We start from the raw sequence: 23,405 nt of genomic DNA, 5'->3' as shown, positions 1-23,405 counted from the left end.
ACAGCTAAAGTGATCACTGTCCTGTCTGAGCATGTCTGCTTTGCATACAGAGATACTGCCCCTCATTCTGTAAATTATGGCCTCCAAAATCTTTTGGATCCCAACTGTGACGTGTTTCATAACATCAAAAGTTAGCTTGGAGGAAATAGGCTTTCCCTGTGGGTTTAATGTATCCAGTAGAGGCCAATATTGGTTGCTACGCCTTTTACATCTGCAGGCTAGTTAGCAAGCTAATGTTTTGTGCAGCTTTAATGAGGGGATTCTTCTCAAGTTTACTGACACAGTTAACAAATAAACCATATTTTACTCTCCTACAGCACAAGTAAACTGAGTCCACTTTGTTGTGCTGTTATGCATGTTTATCTTTAATTTATGTTATCTCTCACTGGACCTCCTTGGCACCAGCATGGCTGTTTACGTCATTATAATCACATAAAAAATGGTGTCTGTGTTTTTCTAGTGTGGCTGTAGGGTAGTAGGTTGAGACTTATTTTTGAATGAGTTTTCTCTGGATGGAACTTTCTCTGCTGTTCAATGAAAATATGTTGCATGGAACGAGCTAGTGAGAGTTCCCCCAGAAATAATAATAGTATTTCTGTTTAATAAGGGGAATCTGCAGCATCATTTCGTGGAGATGGGTTCCTTTCTTCTGCTGTAGCACCACACCACTTTAAAGGAAGATAAGGTGGACATGTTTGCACATGTAAATACATTATGCTCTAACGCAGCTTCAAGGCAGTAAATGAGGGGAAACACTCAGTTATTGCACACCATCTTTCCCCTTTGGTGAATTAGAGCAAAGCACCCACAGCCTAAAATTAAAGAATCACTAACAGTTGTTGGTGATAGAGCAATGGTGTTTTTTTAAGGTGCTGGTTGACATGCAGGTAGAGGGGGAGTGGAGAAATGACTGATAAGGAGAGACTTGTCTAAGTCCACACCTAGCTGCCGTTAACAACAACAGACATCCTGCTGCCGTGTGACACTGATGGACACTGATGGATTTGTGTGTGTGTGTGTGTGTGTGTGTGTGTGTGTGTGTGTGTGTGTGTGTGTGTGTGTGTGTGTGTGTGTGTGTGTGTGTGTGTGTGTGTGTGTGTGTGTGTGTGTGTGATGAACCTGTAAGACGCTTGTCAAGAGTTTAACTCAACTTACCCTCTTATGTATAACTTCAATCAGGCTCACCAGCTCAGGAACTTAGAGTATGTGGTTTTTCCAAGGTATGAGCTGATTGTTTTTCACTCTAACACACTCACTCGCACTTCTGACCTTTCTTTTGGCTGAAGCATAACATTTCTTCTTTGGGGAGTGATGAATATTGAAAGATAAGATAAGATAATCCTTTATTAGTCCCGCAGCTGGGACATTTGCAGGATTACAGCAGCAGAGAGGATAGTGCAAACAAGAGACATAAGTAAAAGATCAAAACAAGTATTATAAATAAGTAATTACACAGTAAAGAATATTAAATAAGTAATTAAAAAAAGTTAAGAAATTCCACAATTACTAAAATATGATATATACAGACAGAATAATTATTGTATTGCACAGTATATTGCACAGATTATTTATATTGTTATTGTTGTGTGGTCTACTGGGAGCAGAGCTGGTTGTGCAGCCTGACAGCGGCAGGAAGGAAGGACCTGCAGTACCTCTCCTTCACACACCGGGGGGTGAAGCAGCCAGTGGCTGAAGGAGCTGCACAGAGCTGCCAGAGTGTCCTGCATGGGGTGGGAGGTGTTTTACATCAGGGATGATATCTTAGCCATCATCCTCCTGTCTTCCACTGTATCCAGTGGACACCCCAGCACACAACTGGCCTTCCTGACAAGTTTGTTCAGTTTCTTCCTGTCAGCTGTCGAGATGCTGCTGCTCCAGTAGACCACTCCATAAAAAATGGCTGATGCCACCACAGAGTCAAAGAAGGTCCTCAGGAGTGCTCCCTGCACTCCAAAATAACTCCTCAGCAGATACAGTCTGCTCTGACCCTTTTTGTGTAGTGCATTTGTGTGATTATTCCAGTCCAGTTTGTTGTTCAAGTGAACACCCAGGTACTTATAAGATCTCACAATCTCAATGTCCTGTCCCTGGATGTTCACTGGTATCGGAGGACAGTGTTTACCCCTGCGGAAGTCCACCACCAGCTCTTTGGTTTCACCAGAGTTGATCTGGAGGCGGTTCCGCCGGCACCATCCTATGAAGTCCTGGTTCAGTTCTCTGTATTCCCTCTCATCGCCGGCGTAAATTAGGCCGACGATTGCAGAGTCGTCAGAGAACTTTTGCAGGTGGCAGTTAACAGAGTTGTATTTGAAGTCTGAGGTGTATATGGAGAAGTGGAAGGGAGCGAGAACGGTTCCTTGTGGGGCCCCCGGGCTGCAGGACACCAGGTCTGACTCACACTCCCGTATCCGCACATACTGTGGACGGTTGGTGAGGTAGTCCAGGATCCATGCAGTGAGGTGGTGGTCCACCCTGTCTGCTCCAGCTTGTCCCTCAGAAGCAAAGGCTGAATGGTGTTGAAAGAGAAATCAAAAAACACGACTCTCACAGTGCTTCCAGCCTATTCCAGGTGAGAAAGGCATCTGTGTAGCAGGTAGATGACAGCGTCATCCACCCTGATGCCAGGTGTCGCGGGGTATTTGGTACTGGTACCACGCAGGATGTTTTCTAGAGCTGTGGTACTCTCCCCAGCTTCAGGCTCAAGTTGAAGATGTGCTCCACTATCCCGCACAGCTGGTCTGCGCAGGACTTGAGGAGCCTTGAGCTGATGCCGTCTGGACCCGCGGTCTTTCTCACCTTTATCTTCTTCAGCTGTTTTCTCACCTGGTTTGTTGTGAGGGACAAGTTGAAGGGTGGGGGCTGTGTGCTTTAGGTTGTTGGAGGGGGGGGGTGCTGGTCATGGATTGTAGTGTATGAGGAGGTTGGAAGGGAGCCAAGTGTTGTGGGAAAGGGGGTGGAGGAGGAGGGGCAATCTACAGCGGGTGCACGATGGGGGCTGCAGCCATGATGTCTATGGCTGCAGCAGCAGTGAGGACTGGATGGGGGGAGGGGTGGATGGCTGATCAAATCTGTTGAAGAATAAGTTCAGGTCATTCACCCACTTTGGTCCCCAGTAGGCTGTTGGTTGGGTCCCTTGTGGCCAGACGTTGCTTTAAGGCCCTTCCAGACCCCGTTTATATTTTTCTGCTGCAGCTGATCCTCCATTTTCATCCTGTAGTTGTTTTTCCCTTCCCTGATCTTCCTCCACAGCTCCCTCTGCACAGTCCTAAGCTCCTCTTTGCTAAGCTCCTTAGCTGATCTAAATGGTCTAAATATTAAATAAATATTAAATAAGTCCAATAAAAGATTTGGGGGTTTTGCATGCAACATTACTAGTCAGTTTATTCTGTAGTTTGCTGGTTCCTCACCATATTGATTGATCCATTTAAGCACCAGGATGCATCACTCCCAGAGCCCCGGACATTGATGGCCTGCTCAGTAAATATTTGCTGTCTGTTTACTGGGACCAGTGATTTTATATTTGTGGAGCCTAATGGCATGTGCAATTTAAGTGATTGCACACAAACACAATAACTGTCATTCACTAATTCACTGTGCCATTACACTGGTTTCCTCTGTGTGTAATTAAACCTACAGTATGTGTGTATTTATATTCAGCTCTTTTTTTGTGGTGAAGGGGCTGGAGAAGCATTGGCAGAATAGCACTAATGCCTTTAGTCAGGGAGACCCCCAGGGGATTGTACAAACACACACACACACACACACGCTTGATTTTTTTTGTAGCTTTTGAGCTGTCAACTCAATAGTGATAACTACACTTCTCATGTTAGAAGAAAAACAAAATTAGGCCTAAAGCTAAAATATTATCTTGCAAATCTTTATATATTTTTTTAAAGCAGGTCACAGGTACAACTATAGTTGATGAAACCGCAGGATTGAAGCAAAATATAAAACCGTAAAGTTGACCAATGTAGTCAGAATCATTATCTTCACCTGTGTCAACAGAGTCAGCAATAACACAAGTACAAGGTGATCCTTCACTGATAAGCCATGAACTGCAAATAACACTAAGAAACTGTGTTATATTCTTGCTTTGAAGATAATGAATAGGCACACACACACACACACACACACACACACACACACACACACACACACACACACACACACACACACACACACACACACACACACACATATTATTGTCCTCAGTGAGTGCATTTCTGTGGCTATTTCCCAGCAGCGTATCATTTAAGTGTGGGATTGTAACATGAAGATTATTTGAGAGAGAGCTTTCAGAGGGTTACAGCGCAGGAGCCTTCCTGACTGGGTTATTGATTAGATGGATGGCCGATGGAAAAAAGTAAAGGTGAAGGGGGAGTTACGAGGAGAAGGGAGGGAGGAGTGGAGGAATGCAGCAGCTGCAGTTCTAGCCCTGAAGCTCTTTGAAATGCATGTCTGAGATTATACGTGTGTGTTTTTATCTACAGCATGAATACCAATGCTATCTAATCTGTACCTCACACTTGAAAGGTGACTGGTGAATATAAACTGCACATTCCCCCCCCGGGGCTGGACTAGGTTGTGGGTCGGGGTGGGGTTGGTTTTGTGAAATGGGTTGCGGCTTTAGTTTGGGGGCTGGGGTTTTCGGTAGACCAATACTTACCCACAACGGTCTACCATTTTCAGCGGAACTTCTTCATCTATTTTGTGCACTTTGTAAGTGTTCCATATGTTGGCAACCATACATGGAGGTGTAAAGGACTTTATCCCCCTGAAACTGTGTAAGGGAGTATAATTCAAATCTGATAGCTATAAAATGTATTTTTAAAGTTAAATGATGGGTTATTTATGTATTCCAGTTGCTTTTTTTCCCTTTTTGAATTCCCATTTCCCCTTTTCTCTGTTACATTTAGTTTTTACTGTTTCTAATTCAAACAAGACATACTGAAAGTAAAGTTACAAATGACAAATCCTCTTTAAAGTTTCAGTCAGGTTTTGTGGTGGGAGAAAGTACTACTCTGAAAAAAATTGTTTATGTCATATGTTCTTGACTTGAATAAGTTTGTGCTAGTTGTAAAGAAACTGTCACTGTAAATTGTCTTTAAACTCCCACAGGCTGAATTTATTTGACTGATTAATTTTCTTTTAACAAAAACTTTAGATAGACAAACAGACAAAGAAAAAAGAAAGTTAGAAAGGATATAAGAAAAACACAAAGTTGGAAAGAATCTGAGAAAAACACAAGAGTTACATGATTGAAATGCAGAGACACACGATTTGTGTGTAAATGACTGATAGGGAACAAGAGAAAGGGAGATAAGATATAAGATATGTATGAAAGAAAAGTGGTGCAGACATAACTCTCATTCCTCCTTCGTACAGTATCAGGCAGGAGGAGGAGAAACAGTTGGAAAGAGGAGGGAGGACTGTGTGGTGAAAGGTAGAGAGTGGGAGGAGTTGAAGTCAGAAACAGAAAGAGAGAGAGTGTCACATTCAGCAGGATGGCAGAGAGAAAGAGTGTGTGTTTTCCACTGGTGATAGAGGGAGAGAATCAGTGTGTGTGAGATAGAGGATTGAAGGCATTTTGAGGGGTGTGTGTCATCATCAAACGAGACATGGGCTCCATGGCCAGCAAAACCCATTCAAAGCCCAGCAAGTTCCTCCCACATCGACGCAAGAAGAAACGCAAGGTGTGTGTGTGTGTGTGTGTGTGTGTGTGTGTGTGTGTGTGTGTGTGTGTGTGTGTGTGTGTGTGTGTGTGTGTGTGTGTGTGTGTGTGTGTGTGTGTGTGTGTGTGTGTTTTTACTGCAGTAGATAGGGTTCTGCTTTACATTGATCTGTTGCTGCTCTTTTCTCTCTCTACATCTATGTTAGTCTTTCAGTCTGAGCTTTGTCATCAACTCTATCTTTGATGACACAGAAGTCAGGAATTAGGAAGTCGTTTTACAATTGTCTCCCTTTACGGGAAGCTAGCCGCATGTATTTTCACTCATTGATCATGTTAGCTGTTGGTTTTCAGTCCAAATTGTTTAAAGAAACATGACACTGTCTGACACAGCCTGAACCCTGTTCTTCCCAACATCATTTTCTCTCTAACCATTCCAACAATGTCTTGTATTTCTACACAGTTAAAATGTTCATGTTTGAAAGCTTTTGGCTCTCTGTACTCCCATTCTTTCCTGCCTCTGCTTGTCTGTTCACTTTACTGACCCCTCAGACAACAGATGGACTTTATGGCTCTCTCTCTCTCTCTCTCTCTCTCTCTCTCTCTCTCTCTCTCTCTCTCTCTCTCTCTCTCTCTCTCTCTCTGTGTGTGTGTGTGTGTGTGTGTGTGTGTGTGTGTGTGTGTGTGTGTGTGTGTGTGTGTGTGTGTGTGTGTGTGTGTGAGAAAGCAAGAAGACAGGAGCACGGACGTTTAGTTTCCATTGTAAATTCCAATACTGCCGTTGTAAAGCTGTTATTTTATGTGTGTTTTTGTGTGTTTGCTAGAAAGTTATGACATTGTTTTCAAATGTGAGAATATAGGATCAACATGTTCTGTTTTGGAGCACAGCAGTGCACTTTGGTATGCTCATCAGATCAGGTCCACATGTTTACAGGTGTGTGTGTGTGTTATGGTCGGGTGTAAGCAGCCTTATAGTGTTTGTGAAATTAATGTTAATTACAGTATATAAAGGACTTTCCTTAATGTCATTTGAGGATGTTTTTTTTGTTCATTCTTAATTTGAGGTAACCTTCAAAAGTTGTATTTTCCTGGGAAGCTCCTTCCTATACCTTTTCAGGTCAGTTACAGCTGCTGCTGATGTGAGCAGTTCAAAATTGGAATGGAAGATAGAATCTTAAGCTTGCTCTAATATTTGTTTTTTCCTGTAGTGAATTTTGAGGCCAGTGATTGCATCCCTTTTCTGTACAAATTCTCAAACACAGAATGGCAAATGTCTTCAAAATCATTCACCATTCACTGTATAGTTCACTAGATGTTGTAGTGCTGTCCCAAAGCCATGGTGAGAAATATTTAACTTCAATAGTGACCTGAAATAATCTTACAGTGCATCATAGAAATGGTCACTAACTAACTAACTAGACAGTCCTCCACAAAGTATTACCTATATAGTGTGTACTGAACACTGATCAGTTTCTGCTTATATTTGACTGAAGAGTCTCTTCATCTATTCTTATGTGCAGCGTGAGGAAGCCCTGAAGCAGAAGAAGGGGTTATCGCTAGAACTGGCAAACCTCCGAGATGAGCTGGGTAAGTGTCTATCTCTCTACCAATCCATGCACCATCATGCAATCTCTCTCTCTCTCTTTCTCGCTCGCTTGCTCGCTCGCTCTCTCTGTATCTGCATTTGCATATGACACATACCGCTTATCGAGCACAGGTTAATTAACATTCAAAAGCTGGTGTTATTACTGTTGTAATACTGAGGTGCAGCTGCTCTTCATTTCTAGCAAAGGGAGAGTGTGAGAAGCCTCCACGCAGGATGAAACCTGTCAACGTGTCCGTTCTCCGCTCCAGCACCTGTGTATTTCATGGGTTTATTATGTGCATATGAGGACCAATACATTATTCATTAACATCAATGAGTTGTTCAGGTTTTAATTTTGAGACAATAGTTTAATTACCATAAGCAGGTCAAACAATGTGACAGCCTATAGCAGTCTCCGCATTTCATTTGACAATGTCAGTGCCACTGGGTTGGATTTAGAATTACAGCACAAACAGAAATAGCTTAATGGCAGAAATGGACACCATTTGTCAGACTTAAACTTTCGAATACTGTTCAAAAGTTTGGAATCAGCTATTAAATAATAAAAATAAATAATAAAATTCTTCTTCTTTCAGCCATTGATAATTATTTTAATAGAGATAATAACAGTATAATTTAAACACCAAATTTACATTTGAAATAGTTCTGGCAGTAAAAGAAGAATGAAATGAATGTCCCCACTGAATTTTGAATTTGTTTTCTGGCCCAGAAAGCGGGCCAGAAAACAAATGTTCTGTAATGTAAATGTGCACACATTTTGATGTTAAGCTTCCTTTTATTCTTTTACCAATGACTGGGGATTTCTTCTATTCTTAGGCAACTGTTGCTTAGAAGGGTCTTTGTCTCTTTCTGCCCTTTATTGTTTGCAAAAAGGACTTTCCTCTTAATAGCATGAAAAACCATTCAAACATATAGAGAAGTCCTCTCAGACATCTGACTGGACTGGTTGTGAATCAGTCTGCCATTTAGTCATTGAGACGATGTATGAGTTCTACCTTGATGTCTTTACAACAATTTTGGGGTTTCTATTTGTTGCTCTGAACACAGACAGTCAACTGACAGTCCACTGGAAATAATTACACTTAGTGTTCTAAATTATAACTGATACTGGTATTTATTGTACTTAGATAGCTGGGAGTGTGTATCAATAGTGGCTCTGCCTGTTTGGCCTATACAACAGGATTAAAAAAGATCACAAGCATGCAATTGTGCACACAAACATGTACATGGAAATATGCACTCACACACATGCATGTGAGTATATTAAGAATAACCATGACTAATTTAAGTATAAGCATTACAGTGCACACACACACACACACTTGCTCTGAATGCGATGTTAAATTTGGCTTCCATATATACACTCTCTCTGTGCATCATTCTGAGCTGCAGTGACTATGATCTTTTCTTTTACTGCGTGTTTGACCTGTGGCTCATCTCTTTACGCACAGAGCTGAGGAATGTCAGCTATGTATAGATCCCTGCTGTTACCACACACACACACACACACACACACACACACACACACACACACACACACACACACACACACACACACACACACACACACACCGTTGTCTGTTCAATCTTCATAGTCTCCAAGTCAAAACTGAACAGGAACGACCTGTTCCTGTCTCATTGGGTAACTCTAGGTGGTTTTTATAGTTTTCCTGTGAAGTTTACAATGTTACAGGGACGTAAATATATAAATTTCAGGCACTGCACTCGGGCCTTTGGGGGGACATAGGGAGCGCAAGCCCTCTAATAATGTGTGATAGTCAGTAGCGAAAACCAAATGTTTGCAGGTAGATATTTTCACACTAGAGAAAAGAAGGGGTGATTCTGAAATTATGTCATTATATTATACGCCGCCACCTGCCATGCACCTGCTGTTACACAAAACACACGCACACACGATTGTGTTGTCCGGTCTATGACAGAGAGCAAGCTTGTGTTTAAGCTGCTCTCAGCTGTTGCTGGCTTTGTGTCTCCATCGCCATGGTGACAGGCACTTTCACTGGCACTATAGGGCTCCATTCAGATGGAAACGGCAACTGTTCCAGCTACAGCCAGTTGTTAGCATCTTGTTATTCCAAGCACAGTCAGTGTGTGTGTACAGGTTTTTTTTTTGTTGATCAAATGTAGCTTTCAAGTGATTACATCCATATGTTCCTGGTGGATGACTGGTTCTGCTTCTCCAATGCACTGAGTGACAGTTTACTGCTTGAAAAGCTCTCAACTGTGCGAGTGCTGAGAAAAAATTACTGAAGCAGCAAGAGGCAAAGATTTTGGGTGTTAGAGGAGTTTTTATCTAGATATTTTTCCAAATATTTTAATATAGAAACAGAGGGGCTGTTGATGATGATGTTGATGACCTAAAGACATACGGGAGTGTGCATGTTCTTGTGAGAGAGAGAATGAGTCCTGCTGCATACTTCTTAGCTGACTTACAGATGTTTCAGGGTTGTCTGCTGCAAGAGTAATTAAACTGGAATGTGCTTGTCAGGGAATGCTGAGGAAGACACGCACACACAAACACACACACACGCAAACAGTTATTCATTATCTGTTGAGACACTGACTGCTCCAGGCATTTCCCATCTCAGTATAGTCTGGAATAACATATTGTGATATTATGATTGTGTTGGTGTGTTATGAATATGACACATGATTATTGTGAAAACGGTAAATGGTCAAAATAGTAGCTCAATGATGGCTAACCAACTGGCCTCCACTCCCCTAACATCTGCCCTCAAAAAAGATTTCTAACTGCGATCTTATGTTGTGTAATAAACTTCTGATTCCAAACCAGGTCCTTCTTTTCTCTCCTTATCAAAGATAATTTTTGGTATTGTGTATATATATATATATATATATATATATATATATAGTGTATAAATCTGTTTGTGCAGCCCTGTGTTCTAATAAATGTTGTACGTTTTGTTTCCTATCACAGGCTTCTTAACTGTCTTTTTGAGATATTGTCTCACAAAATGTTTAATTCTAATTGAATTTATGCTCTTCTCGTACTGTCCATTCTTAATAAATGAATGCTTAACTGATGTTTCTTTTATAAAACACTGATCCCCAAACAGGTGGCCATGTGCTTTCAAGGGTCATCGTCATGTTTTCATTCAGAAGCACAAACTAACATGTTCTCCCGCTCTTCTTGTCTGCTTCCAGTTACATCGTCACAGTGCTGTGAGCGTCTCCAGAAAGGGAAGGAGGAGGTGCGCGTCAGCTTTGAGGAGGCCTTGAACAGGCTGCAGGAGCAGCACAAGGAGGAGCTTGTGCAGCTGGAGGAAAGGTGAGGCATTTCCTTCTGCTGATGTGCTCACATCTGGACACTCAGCCCTTACCCACTGTACATGGAATGTTTTTTTAAGTGTAGCTCCTCGGTGTTACACACGAGGAGCGTAAAAGCCAGAACTGATTCTACTGTTCTCTGCATGTAACTTGTGTCTCAAATTGAATGTTCCTCTGTGTGTGTCAGATTGAGGAGTTTTTACCAAACGGAGTGGGACAAAGTCCACCAGACGTACCAAGAGGAGGCCGACAAATGCCGCATTTTCATGGAACAGCAGGTTGGAGCACACACACACACACACTGTGTTGTGACAGTCACTCCTTTTTATGAATGATCATGTAAAATGCTCTTTAGAGCCTACATCTCTCCCATAAAACCAAGTTTTATTATAAAACAATGACAGTTGATCTTGACAGTGGGCAAAGACAACCCTCCCTCACACAATGCAACATGACATGTCTGGAGATTTAATGGATTAATCTACTGCTGCAACACATGTCTAGGAGAACAGTTTGATATGTGCTCAGGGCATATTTGTCTGATCATCTCTGAAACTTCAGCGTTATTTTATGAGACGTTGGAAACATCTTCCCTCCCCTCCTCAGACTGAACTCTGAGTGTTTCACAGGAGCTTGGTGCGTGACTCACAAAGCTTAGTTTCACCAGGCATTACGTGGCTCATTAAAAAAAATCTCTGCCAGAGATTCATGACTGTCTCCATGGTTACATCTCTGATACAGTTGATTGCTGTTATCAGTAAACGTACTGCAGCCGTTAAAAAATGAACATGAGGTTCAAGTTACTTTATGGTCAGCAGTTACATGCGTACAAAAATGTATCAGAGAGGAGCCTTTCAAATATGTTCCACACTTTTCCTCTATGTGAACACGTTGTGTTTGTGCTGCAGCAACATCTCCCACTGCCCCTTAGACACTTTCAAGTTTCTGTCTAATCCAAAGATGTGATCCAACAGTCTGCACTACAGTTGTAATAGAATAATCACAATGCTCTTTCTAATATGTGCAATAACCAGATCCTAACAAGGAAAGTACCAGAAGCTCAAATACACAAGCAGTAAGAGTGAGGGATTGGATCAGACATTTCTTAGTTTTAATTGGCTTTGGTTTTCCTTCAGATGGAGGAGCTGAGGAGCCGGCATAAGGCAGAGAGGAAGAACCAGGAAATGAGTCACAGCCAGAAGATGGAGTCTCTCAAACTTCAGTTTGAGACCTCCATACAAGGTGTGTGCAGGACCAACACATACAATCATTTTCACAGCTCAACATTTGGAAAATATATTATCAATTGCTTTGATAGATTTAATTACTATTTTCAAGATGAATCATTACTGATAAGTCACTCAATTTTCTCAATCATGTTATGCTAATGTGTGTTTGTGCAATTCAGAGCTGGAGAGGATCCAGCAGACAGACCTGGAGAACCTGAACAAAACGCTGAAGGAGACTGAAACATCTCTCTCTGTAAGAGACCTTAACACTGATGTTTCAAAATAAGGTGTACAACGTCAATGTCGGAATGAAACACTTATTAAACAATTTAAAAAAAATATATATATTTTAGTCGGTGTTACTGGAACCAGAAACATACTGTACTTAAAGGTGTCGTTCACCTCAAAACAATATAAACTGTATATAGTATTCACATCCTGAGGCTCTCTTTGGTCACATAAAAGGTTATCTATTGAATGGCATTAAGGAGAGCGGAGCCCCAATTTTGTTAAACTTTTGCTAAACAAAGCATTTCCTTATTAACCTGTGCAATGCTTTGTTTAGTAATGGTTTATTGAAAATAGATGGTAAATGGACTTGTACTTTAGCGCTTTTCTGTTTTTTCTAGAACACTCAAAGCATGGACCATGAATGGATACCAGACACTTGTATAATTCTGCACGATAGTTTTCAGAGCGTTTTTCAGACAATTTCTAACCATTTTGTTGTCTTTCAGTCTACCTCCATCTGTTTGCAATGTTTGAGCGCTCCGCTTTCCTGAATGCCATTCGATAGAAAACCTTTTATGGATACTATGTACAATTTATATTGCTTTGAGGTTTACTATTCCTTTAAGAACACAGTCAGTATTAACGGTGAGTTTCAAGTGTTTGCCTAATTATTTAAGCGCCTGGTATTCACATGCACTGATCTTTTTACTGTATCCATAGTAACTCACACTGCAGGGTGGTTATATGATTAGTTTTTGCTCACTAAACAGGGTGCTGCAGCAATCAAAAAAGAAACTTTTACAGTTTGGTTTCAAAAAAAATGCCTGACTACACAGCAATACTTTTTTACACCTTGTTTCAAAGAAAAATTCAAAAAATGCCCAAATTCTTCTGATGGTTTATCATAGAAATTTTCTTTCTACTGCCTGTCACAGATTTATACAGCGTAGTTGGTTCTAAAAGTTATAATGTGTTACATCTTGGAGCATGTCTGGAGTCTTTTCCTTCATATTGGCAGGCCCACAGTTTAAAAGCAGCAGTTAGATTTAGTTTTCTTTCTGATATTTCCTAACTTTGTTAGAACCAAAGCTAGCTCAGTATTAGGCCAATAATTATTCTGTCTTTGTCCTCCTCTGTCCCTCTTACAAGGAGAAAATATGTGAGCTGTCAGCTGAGAAGGGGGCTATGAATGAGAAGCTGAAAGCAGAGGAGGAGAGGAGGAGGCAGATACTCACTGACAAGAATCTGGTAAAGATGGTTACATCTGCAATATTAGCTTTCTGTCATTGTGACTCTTGGCTCAGACAAAGATGGTGGAGGTCATGGAGGTTGAGAGACAGTGTTGGTCTGAATCTGTTTCTCTGCTTCCCTCTTCTGGTTTGGGAGAGTCACACACTTACAACCACTAGTGTTCGTAAGCTCACAAGAAAGACATAATAAACATGACCACATGGTGACTTGTAATCCATTTTACTATCTTGGTCTTTGCCCTCCCCACAGAGAGCATTCAAGTTTTATGTAGCCTGTTTGTTTGTTTGTTTGTTTGTTTGTTTGTTTGTGCAGAAGGACTCCCACACACTGTACCTGGAGCAGGAGCTGGACAGTCTTAAGGTGGTACTGGAAATCAAGAACAACCAGCTGCACCAGAAGGAGAAGAAGCTCATGGAGATGGAGAAGCGTGTAAGCACCAGTCTTTTTCTATCACATTTTATCATCTTGAAGTGTGTGGTGGCCTTTTCATTCTCACAAGAGTCCAATATTCAGAACATAACGTCCCTTTTTGTACATTGTTTCGAGGGTAGAATTGGTCAAACTGAAGATGAGCCCAAAAAGAGCAGTCCAGCCGTATGCATACACACGGCTGGACTGCTTCATTTTGGGAGGTTGTATGCATACACACCCAACAAGTCTTTTTGTGTGGATGTGTGTGTGTCACAGTTGGAGACTAATGTGAAACTGGAGGAGTGTCTGACGAAGGTCCAACAGGAGAACGAGGACTACAAGGCAAGGATGGACAAACATGCTGCAATCTCCAAGTAAGTACTGCTGTGTGTGTGATGGTGACTCATCTCTCTGCAGAGGTGTCAGTCTTACCATCTGCTATTATTGCAGGGTTTTCACTCTATCTGCCTCCTGTTTTCCCTCCAATTCTCCCTCAGTTGTCCATCCACCTTTGCTTCATGACTCAATTAGACCTGTAACAGAAAAGACTACTGTTACTAAGTTCAAACTCGGTATACTTTTCACTAACATGCATTTAAATGTATGTGTGAAATGTATCACATCTTCTCTCACATTTGCCTGTCCTTTAACTTATCTGTTAAATAGGACAATGTGTTTCCGGCTAGACAATTGCTCTTCCCAACATTAGCCAGAGGTGTCTTTATTGTGCGGCCCTGGATATAGCACCCGTCCTTCAGGCCTCCTTCTCAAGCCAAACACCCAAAATTAACATTTGGATCGTAAAGAACAAACATGGCTATTGGTATTGTTTTGAGAACTCACAGGTGTCATCCAGCAGCTTTGGAAGGCTCTGTGAAGCATAATGAGTACACATGCGCAGGGAAGTAGACAGACAGGTAGCTCGTGGGCATGTTACAGTCCTGAGACAACCACAGGTACCTGCTATTTTCCTTTTCTCACAGTATTTGATGTATTGGGATTTAAAGATAATTTGCAGTTAATGCAGACCAAAACAAACCAGTGAAAACATGGCAATTTGTTGCCTGAACCTTGACTCTGATGGCCACAGTGTGTCTCCCTTGAGCTCACTCCAGCTCTCTGTCCCCCCTCTGCAGGCAGCTGTCCAGTGAACAGGCCAAACTCCAGCAGACGCTGCAGAAAGAGTCCAAGGTCAACAAGCGGCTGTCCATGGAGAACGAAGAGCTGCAGTGGAAGCTGCACAACGGTGACCTGCTGGCGAGTCCCCGCCGCCTCTCACCCACCTCGCCCTTCGGCTCACCAGGGAACTCTGTGTCCTTCCCCACAACTGCACCCTTATCACCCAGATAACCATCGACAACCCCCTTCCTCTCCTGTGACGTCCTGCTTGTCTTGTAACCTTTACAGGAGAAAGACTTCAGTCACAGCAGTGTTATTGGATGTTAATGATAAACTTGTACATTTAGAATAAATTGCAGAAAAGACGCTTCTTTTGAAAGTGAAAAGACATCGCAGTTGCACCGATGCACTGAGAGTTGGACTGGCCTTGCTCTCTACCAAATGCCTGGTTCTGCAACAAACCTTTCTTCTTTTTTCTGAAGAAAGCATAAATAACAGGCACACCTCAGGGTCTGTACATGGCGCCTCACTCTTGTTATGACTATCCTTAACTGTTTTTCTGATATGTTGTACAGTGCAAGTTCCGCTCATGCTGTTCTTTTATACCGCTCTTTCTAAAGAGGTGGATGAGAAAAACCTTGGATTCGTGGCGTATGTAGTTTGTGGAAAGACACTCAAAGTTGTTTGGGTTTGGCAAATCATAAAATGACTACTACTTCTTGGTGGATTAGAATGGATTCTTTTGCCTTTTCCCATCTTTTTAAAGATGATGTTTTTTTCCCCAAAGAGCAAAGCTCAATCACTTATTTGCTTTGGACCTCTGGAAGAAGTGGATGAACATGGTTCCTTCTGTGGGCAAACAGGAACTCGTATTCAATCTGTTCCTCCGTGAAAGCTCTTCACAACCTCTACCTTAATCTACAATGTGGAATGTAATAACCTTTGGATGTTAATCTTAGCAGGCCAGTTCATAAACACAAACACTATCTAAGAGCCAAATATGCAGAAGAAGTGTGCTGGCCGGGACAGTGTCCCCCCCCCCTTTACTGTTTCCTTTCAATCACACATTAACAAAGGCATACAACCACCCCACAACCTCTAAACCACCTTCTGCCCAAACAGAAATAAGGGGAAGCTGAAATTACTGGCTGATCAGTTAATATCTGCCTTTGCTTTGGGTCACGTGTAAAACCACCATGACAACCCACCAGTGATCATTTCCACAGAGAAAACTCCCAGACTCTCCTTAAATTGCCAGTAACTGGCCTTTGTTTTACCAAATCACTTTGTCTGTCTGGTTTCTGTCCTGAAAAACCTCAGATGTACCCAGCTTGCCTCAGTTCACTATGTTCAGTTTTATTTTGGACATGGAATAAATACAATATGACATTAGATTAAAGCAACATTGTTTTATTTCAGGGCTGCACGGTAGTGTAGTGGCTAGCACTGTCGCCTCACAGCAAGAGGGGCCTTGGTTCGATTCCCGGGCTAGACGGCCTTCTGTGTGGAGTTTGGATGTTCTCCCCGTGTCAGCGTGGGTTCGCTCAGGGTTTTCCGGCTTCCTCCCACAGTCCAAAGACATGCAGCTTAGGTTAATTGATGACTCTAAATTGCCCGTAGGTGTGGATGTGAGTGTGAATGGTTGTCTGTCTGTATATGTGTCAGCCCTGCGATAGTCTGGCGACCTGTCCAGGGTGAACACTCCAGCATTCGCGAGTTCTCCCGGTTACGGTGCGAAGACCGGCGGCGAATGCTCGAGGTCAGCGGCTCGTACCATCATGACCACAGATTTGATGGAGTACCACCAACCGTGCCATGTGTACCACACCACCCCATCATCGGCTATCGCTTGGTGTGGCCCTTTGTAGTAGTGACCATTCAAGTTGCCTGAATCGCACCTGTGAAGAGGATGTGAAAGAAAAAAAGAAAGATGAGACACTTGGCCAGCATTCACAACTGTATACACATAATGTGTGTGTGTGTGTGTGTGTGTGTGTGTGTGTGTGTTGCCATTTTAAACTTTGCTCCCTTTGTTTTTCCTCTTTTCATTTGCACGTGTTAACATCATAACTGAAGTGCCACAGTGATATCTATTACCTGCTGAACCACCAGCCTGACTTGCTGTGTCTGATACACCTGGCTTCGTTTTCCGTGTCGCTGCCATTCAACTGGTCAAAGGTGCTGAACTTGATCCTGTTGCCCGGACCGGTCCATTTCTTCTGGGCAGAGGGGGAGGCGTGGACTTCAGACAGGGCGTCCCCTGCATTCCCCCTGTACTCTCCCACATGTAACTGGTACTGGTCCTTTGAGTTAACAGGGGAGTCAAAGAAAAGAGTTTTGAACGAATCGTTGATGTTGCAAAAGCACTTTGGTATTTTTTACATGGAGCCAGATGTCCTTGCTGTTGTTTCCATACATAGTCTAAATAAGACCTCTACTGTTATGGGAAATGAATAGTGGACAAGGCTATGTAGAGTGCCAATCAGAAGAGAGACAGAGGGTTACGAGCTGTTTTTAAGATATACAAATATTGCAGTAGATTACAGACAGTAATTGTTTTAATCCAGTATGCTGAATTTAAATAGTTTTCCAAAAATGTGATAAATTCCACAAAGGAGAATGAGTTAACGTTCAAAATCCTGTTGAAGGAATCAAGTTTTTGTTGCTATAACTCTTTTTACAACACTTATCTATGAGACTAAGTATATTTTTCTTTTCTTTTACTTTCCTATACTTATTTGTTTTTTGCAGTGTCTCTGTTTCACCTTTTCATCATCCACTTTGAAGTTCTTGTACTCTGCATAACGCTGATTTCCCTCAAAGTCCTCCATGTTGATCCGCAGGTCGTAGTTTCCTAGCGGACACAGAGTTACACAGGCAATGATCCTATTATGTCTTACACATCGTGTACACACTTACTTACAGATAGACACACCTTGGGAAGTGAGATCGTGTAGAGGTTCATTGCCCAGCCAGAATTCTCCATCAGGTGAGTGGAGGTCACCAAATCCATGCTTGTACTCCACCCAGGCTCTGCACACACCAGGTGCATGTATAGATTTTACATTCACTTACAATGTCAAATTTCTCAACACATGCAGACTATTCCAATCAATTTATTTGTGTAAAGTTGCCACACACACACACACACACACACACACACACACACACACACACACACACACACACACACACACACACACACACACACACACACACACACACACACACACACACACACACACACACACACACCGGTCAAAGCTCTCTTTGCCATCTTTCCTCCTCTGAAAGACAGTCCATCCTCCTCCGTTGTTCATGTCACAGTACACGCTCAGTGCGGTGGGAGAGCCGTCTGGACGAATGACATACAGCCCACTGGCCACGTTCCCCTCCGCAAACACCTCGGAGCAGTCTGAACGCACAAAGATGTAAGCTTTGGAAACAATAGATACAAACAAACTCACAGACATATTTGCTTTACATCTTTGTGAGATCCTTCTTTTTTTTTATAACTTCTGAAGCAGCTGCAGGGTCATGACCAACGTGGAGGTGTTTGATTGGCTGCTTGATAAAAGTTGGTTAGCTTGAATTTAAAACAGGGCTTTCATTTATGAATTTTCTTTTGGAAAACCTTGAGCCAGAAAACTACACACACCCAGAAATGGCATGATTGCCTTGCAAAGTTTCTTTGGGCTAACAAGTTGCCCATTTACAGGACCAGCAGGCACAAAGCAAGATTAACATTCATTTGATTTCAGGTCACCAGGTAAGTTTGACATTCATTCTCCTTTGAGCTCTGTTTGGGTCTTCACCAACTCCTGTCTCTTTAGCCGCTAAATGCTCCACTATGTTCACCAGCTAGTTCCAAAAAAGTTGTTTTGTGCTGGGCAGGTAGCGTACTGTGGCTCAATGTTAAAAACACCTGCTGCAGCTCTATAAACAGTTCATATAAACAGAGTTTGCAAGCCAGAAAACCAACTCTCCCTACCTCTATAGAGGTCCTCGGAGCCCAGGTGTGAGTTAGGTATTTGCTCCAGCTGCTGGGCCTGGCTGTTGTAGAGCTCCTGGATGAAGCGATGCTGTTCTTTGACCATCTTCATCAGCCCCCGGACCTCCCCTTCCAGATGGACCACCTTCTCCTCACACGGCACAGGAGCCTGTACAGAGAAATAAAGACCAAATAAGTAACGGGTACATCCAGGGTTACAGTCAGAACCAGTCAACAATTTAGCTATACTTGCTTGCAACCATTATGCACAGAAAATGAACCCTCTAAAGTTTGAGTTGGTCATGAAACATAAATTGGGTTTTTAACAGTTTAAGTGATGATAAAAAAGGGATTAGAATTAAAAAAAAAAAATCGATACTCTTTGTAGTTTTCAAACTATCACAAATGGGGGGGAAAAAGGCATCAGGGTCAGGTTAAAGCCTGCTGACACTAAGGTTAAGGTTGCTAGTCAAGTCTGCCCTCAAGATGCAGAAGATCTTGCATTGTTACAGAGGCACATTTTTTGTATTTAATTTAATCGGGGCTTGGTGTTACCCAGATTAAAGATGAGAGCAGACAGAAATTGATAACCCTGAAGCCAAAAATAAATCTAACTCAAAATCTGCAGACATGAAACCAAAAACTATCTGCATGGATTATGGAATGATTAGAAAACTATAAAGTTTAGTATACAGAAAATGAGCTGGAGTTGCTTACCGCCAGAGAGGCTGCCATGTGATGAAGAAAGACCAATGATATCCCCAGCATTCCCATAATCAGTCATCTGATGGGTGACTGAATCAAACTGCCACACTCTCTTGTCTTACATTGTCCTTAGATTCTCACGGACTTCCTCTCTCCTCTCCTCTGTCCTGTTTGGATGTTTGATGTTGTTCTCACCATGACGTATGGTTGGAGATTATTAGACTGCAAATGGACTGACACTTTGTAAAATAGCCTCCATCTAGTGGTTGAAGGAATTGGTAATTGTCTCCTGAGTATATGCATCTACAAAATACATTCATAGTTAGATAAATGTTGGTAGAAACAATAATAAATGTATGCAGAGAGACGTGTATCTTTTTGGTAGATATCTATATTTCTTATATCTGTGGCTGTATGTTAATAAGAGATGTGGTACTTACCTTAATGTAAGGCAAAATATGCATAAATCCTGAGACCAATCCAGCTTTACAGTTAGATTATTTCCACCTACCTAATTAACATACAAACACACATATATAGGAAAAAAAACAGAAACAGAAAAACTGACATGTAGAATTTAAGAAAAAAAAGTTCTTTATCTATTTATTCTTGGTTGACAACATTTATTCATTTAAGGATTTTTTGTATGTATTTATTTCAGCTTTCTTCGTATTATCAAAATATGAATTAATTGAAGTATTCAAGTATTTATTTAAGCATGCTGTTTTTTGTCTCCGGAGAGCAATTCGGATGTTAGCAAGTAAACCATGACTGGAATTAACCAAACCTAATAACATGAGTCTGCTATCTGCATTTAATGCAAGGCATCTTATAGTATATACCGTATATATGTCGTCGTATTTGTGTCAAGAAATCCACGAAGCAAAAGGCAAAACTACGACTCTGGTGGGACTTGAACCTGCAACCTTTGAAGCACTCCTCAAGTGTTTCCATTCGTCATAAGAAATAGCCATTGGTCTACATAAGATACCAGGTTTTACCATAAATACGCATTCTGTTCATCGGATCGAATCCCACTCGTTCCTTGTTCTAACTCTTTGAGATCATCTAGAAATATGTATATCAGCAACTAAAATAACATAGAAATGTTAAGTAGGCCTATGTTAAAGCATTGATGGAAAGTTGATTATATTTTCTAATATATATATATATATATATATATATATATATGAATCTTCAAAGTAACTAAAGATATAAAATAATGTGTTGGAGTAATAAGTAGTATTTGCCTCTGAGGTGCTGTGGACTAGAAGTATAAAGTGGCATAAATCCTGTCTTGAGTAGATATTAAAGATTGTAATTTTTATAGTGAAGTTGTTGTAATAATTAAATAATTATGTATGTACGTGTCACCATTTTGAAGCGTGACGTCCTCACTCCTTCACAGCACACAGAGTTTTGGCAAAGCCTTGTGAAGATGCCCTCCACCACTTTGCTGCAGTCGGGCCACTGTGCAGGACTGTGAGCCCCACTGAAACACCTGCAAATTGCAATAGAACACATATTATAAATATAATATTGTTTTCAATGTATGATCCTTACTCTACATGTTATTTCTTTATGTTACTTTTAATATTTGTGCATAGTTATGTTTTCTTATCTTGTTTTTTTTATTTTTATTAATTCTTCTCTGTAATTGTTTAGATGTGTCAAGGGGTCAGCTAATGGGGATCTTTTACTCGACTAAACTAATAAAGCTGGATACAATATTTACATCAGTTTCAGTTACTATTATAATTTTTTTAATTTAACAAACCTTTTGGTGCTCTCCACACCTGGTGCCACGATCTTCTTAGTCGCCCTGAATCGTCACTGTTTTAGGCTGCTTTTGTGGCGTTGTTGGTAAACTGTCTTCTTCTTATCATACTCCCCCAACGCCTTCCACAGGGTGATGATCTGGGCACACTCTTCTACAGTCAAGGCAAGACGGTGGTCTCTGAGGCCAAACAAATCTTCTGCCAAGTTCTGCACAGCTCCATACCCATCAATATTGTCGGGCCCAACACAATCCTAAAAAGAAAAATCATTTTAGAACTGTTGATAACAGCAATGGTCACTTTTAATCCTATAAGAGGACAGCAAACCCTGATTTTGTTTTGAAACATGCAAATGTACAAAAAAGGAACTTGGTCCCTACATCATGCGAAGTGGAGCTGGTTGGAGGTGGAGGGACCACAGACAGGGATGACATTGAGCTGGTTGGAGGAGATGTCACTGTTGATGTAGGTGGAGGGACCACAGACAGGGATGACATTGAGCTGGTTGCTGAAGGAGTTGGAGATGGGACCACAGGTGCTGCTGACATCGATGCTTGTGAGGAGGCAGCAGGTGTTGTTTCCGTGTCAAAGGCGGGACGGTGATGTCCTGAAACTCCTCAAGTTCAGCATGACATTCATCCACCTCTACAGAAACATCAGTGGTCCCTGACTCTGCAATGGCCTAGTCCTGAGGAACTTTGCCGGTCTGCTGGTAGAGGTATTCCACTCCAATAAGCTCATCTTTAAAATATAAACGCATCGAATACAAAATAAATATCACTGTGAAAAATATGTAATACAATTACAAGATAGAAATAAAGACAAATACAAATTGTGCAAAAGCGAATATATAGCCAGTAATTGACTGACAGTCCAGCAGCCTCATGACAGATGAGCTCTTAATTGTAGTCGGATTGAAGTATAAAGTAGAATAAAATCACAACGAGGATTTTTCAAGAAATTAAATGAACGGTAATTTACAAGCCGGTGTTCCGTAACGTTACACTATGGTAAAAGTTACGACTTACACACAAGTGTATACAAGCATACTATCTAATTTAATTCTTAAAACTTAATAAAAAATGATCTGTATTGACAATAGCTATAAAGGATTTAGGCCTACTTACTTTCGAATGTTGGTCAGACGAAAACAATCTGTCGGTAGTTTTCGTTATCCACCGTAAGTGTCCGTGAGCCTCGATTGGTCAATTATTTGTAGCTGTTGAGGCAAATCTTTGTATCTAGACGAGCGCTGATTGGCCGGAGGCGTCAATTCTTGCTAGATTCTTGGCAGCAGAGTGACAGGCGATTGGCTGTCGCTACTAAGAATGACCTCGACTCACGGGAAATCCACGAAGCAAAAGGCAAAATTACGACTCCGGTGGGACTCGAACCCACAACCTTTGAATCACTCCTCAAGTGTTCGACTAGAAGTCCAATGCGCTGTCCATTGCGCCACGGAGCCACCTGTTGAGCGGAATCGTGATACCTATTATATGGAATCTACGGTGCAATTCCACAGGATTTGATATATTATTGTTGCAGGCATTAGCCGTGCCACCTGTAAATCGAGCTCATGCTTGGTAGTGACAGCCAATCACCACAAATCCATCAGAAGTTGGAAGCTGTGGCAGATCACAAATCATTTACCCCTCATTGACCAATCAACGTCTCCGAGCTCACGGCACGGTGCGGTGGATGACCAGAACTACGATTTTCTACTTCTGACCAGCATTGTGAAAGTAAGCATTACATTACAGCTTGCTTTCACTGCGGTCAAGCCAGCCGCCTCTCAGGTTTGCCTGGTCAAACTTGCCGCCGCTGTATTCGGAGTGTGCGATTGCTCCAATACTTACGGTAATGCAATGGAATATATATAAGCCTTTTTCTCAAACTTTGATGTGGGATAAAAAATATTTCTTCTATAAGTAGTTTATGAGTCTAATATTTTTGGACAGAGTACTTCTTGGACTGTGGGGTGAAATATTAAAAAGAAATGCTCACAAAAAAGAAAAATATTTTACTCAACCCAAGTGGCCCGGAAAGTCAACCTTTTTAGATAGTAGCATTGCAACGCTGGCGTAAAGAATTGCAATCAAGGAAAGCCAAG

General features: G+C 41.6%; 2 protein-coding genes and 1 non-coding gene across 6 annotated transcripts in view; 1 reads left to right on the top strand and 2 right to left on the bottom strand.

The window, feature by feature from the left end:
• The window catches only part of LOC129095835 (microtubule-associated tumor suppressor 1 homolog), a 57,553-nt gene extending 41,360 nt beyond the window's left edge, over positions 1-16,193 (top strand). The window contains exons 10-18 of one of the 4 annotated variants that reach the window (XM_054604412.1): positions 7,189-7,255; positions 10,458-10,581; positions 10,768-10,858; positions 11,717-11,822; positions 11,989-12,062; positions 13,190-13,288; positions 13,604-13,720; positions 13,979-14,076; positions 14,839-16,193. In XM_054604412.1, coding sequence (XP_054460387.1) covers positions 7,189-7,255; positions 10,458-10,581; positions 10,768-10,858; positions 11,717-11,822; positions 11,989-12,062; positions 13,190-13,288; positions 13,604-13,720; positions 13,979-14,076; positions 14,839-15,052 — 990 coding nt within the window. In that variant the 3' untranslated portion in view covers positions 15,053-16,193. Of the gene's footprint in view, positions 1-7,188; positions 7,256-10,457; positions 10,582-10,767; positions 10,859-11,716; positions 11,823-11,988; positions 12,063-13,189; positions 13,289-13,603; positions 13,721-13,978; positions 14,077-14,838 lie in introns of those variants that run through there. The other 3 variants (XM_054604415.1, XM_054604413.1, XM_054604414.1) reach the window with 3 other exon arrangements.
• Positions 16,194-16,293: 100 nt separating this feature from the next.
• On the bottom strand, positions 16,294-19,633 carry LOC129096340 (fibrinogen-like protein 1). The gene is made up of 7 exons (XM_054605105.1): positions 19,530-19,633; positions 18,813-18,981; positions 18,077-18,236; positions 17,757-17,854; positions 17,587-17,675; positions 16,919-17,124; positions 16,294-16,719 (listed from the first exon to the last, which is right to left on the bottom strand). The coding sequence occupies exons 1-7, from the start codon at positions 19,584-19,586 to the stop codon at positions 16,548-16,550; spliced, it is 951 nt and encodes a 316-aa protein (XP_054461080.1). The 5' UTR covers positions 19,587-19,633; the 3' UTR covers positions 16,294-16,547.
• A 3,035-nt stretch (positions 19,634-22,668) lies between these two features.
• On the bottom strand, positions 22,669-22,760 carry trnar-ucu (transfer RNA arginine (anticodon UCU)). The gene is given in 2 exon segments: positions 22,669-22,704; positions 22,724-22,760. It is a non-coding gene; the product is annotated as a tRNA-Arg (tRNA).
• Positions 22,761-23,405: the final 645 nt, after the last annotated feature.

This window comes from Anoplopoma fimbria, chromosome 9 (assembly GCF_027596085.1).
Source record: "Anoplopoma fimbria isolate UVic2021 breed Golden Eagle Sablefish chromosome 9, Afim_UVic_2022, whole genome shotgun sequence".
NCBI lineage: Eukaryota > Metazoa > Chordata > Actinopteri > Perciformes > Anoplopomatidae > Anoplopoma > Anoplopoma fimbria.
Note: the sequence above shows the minus strand (reverse complement) of the source record. Positions and strands in the feature narration are given on the sequence as shown.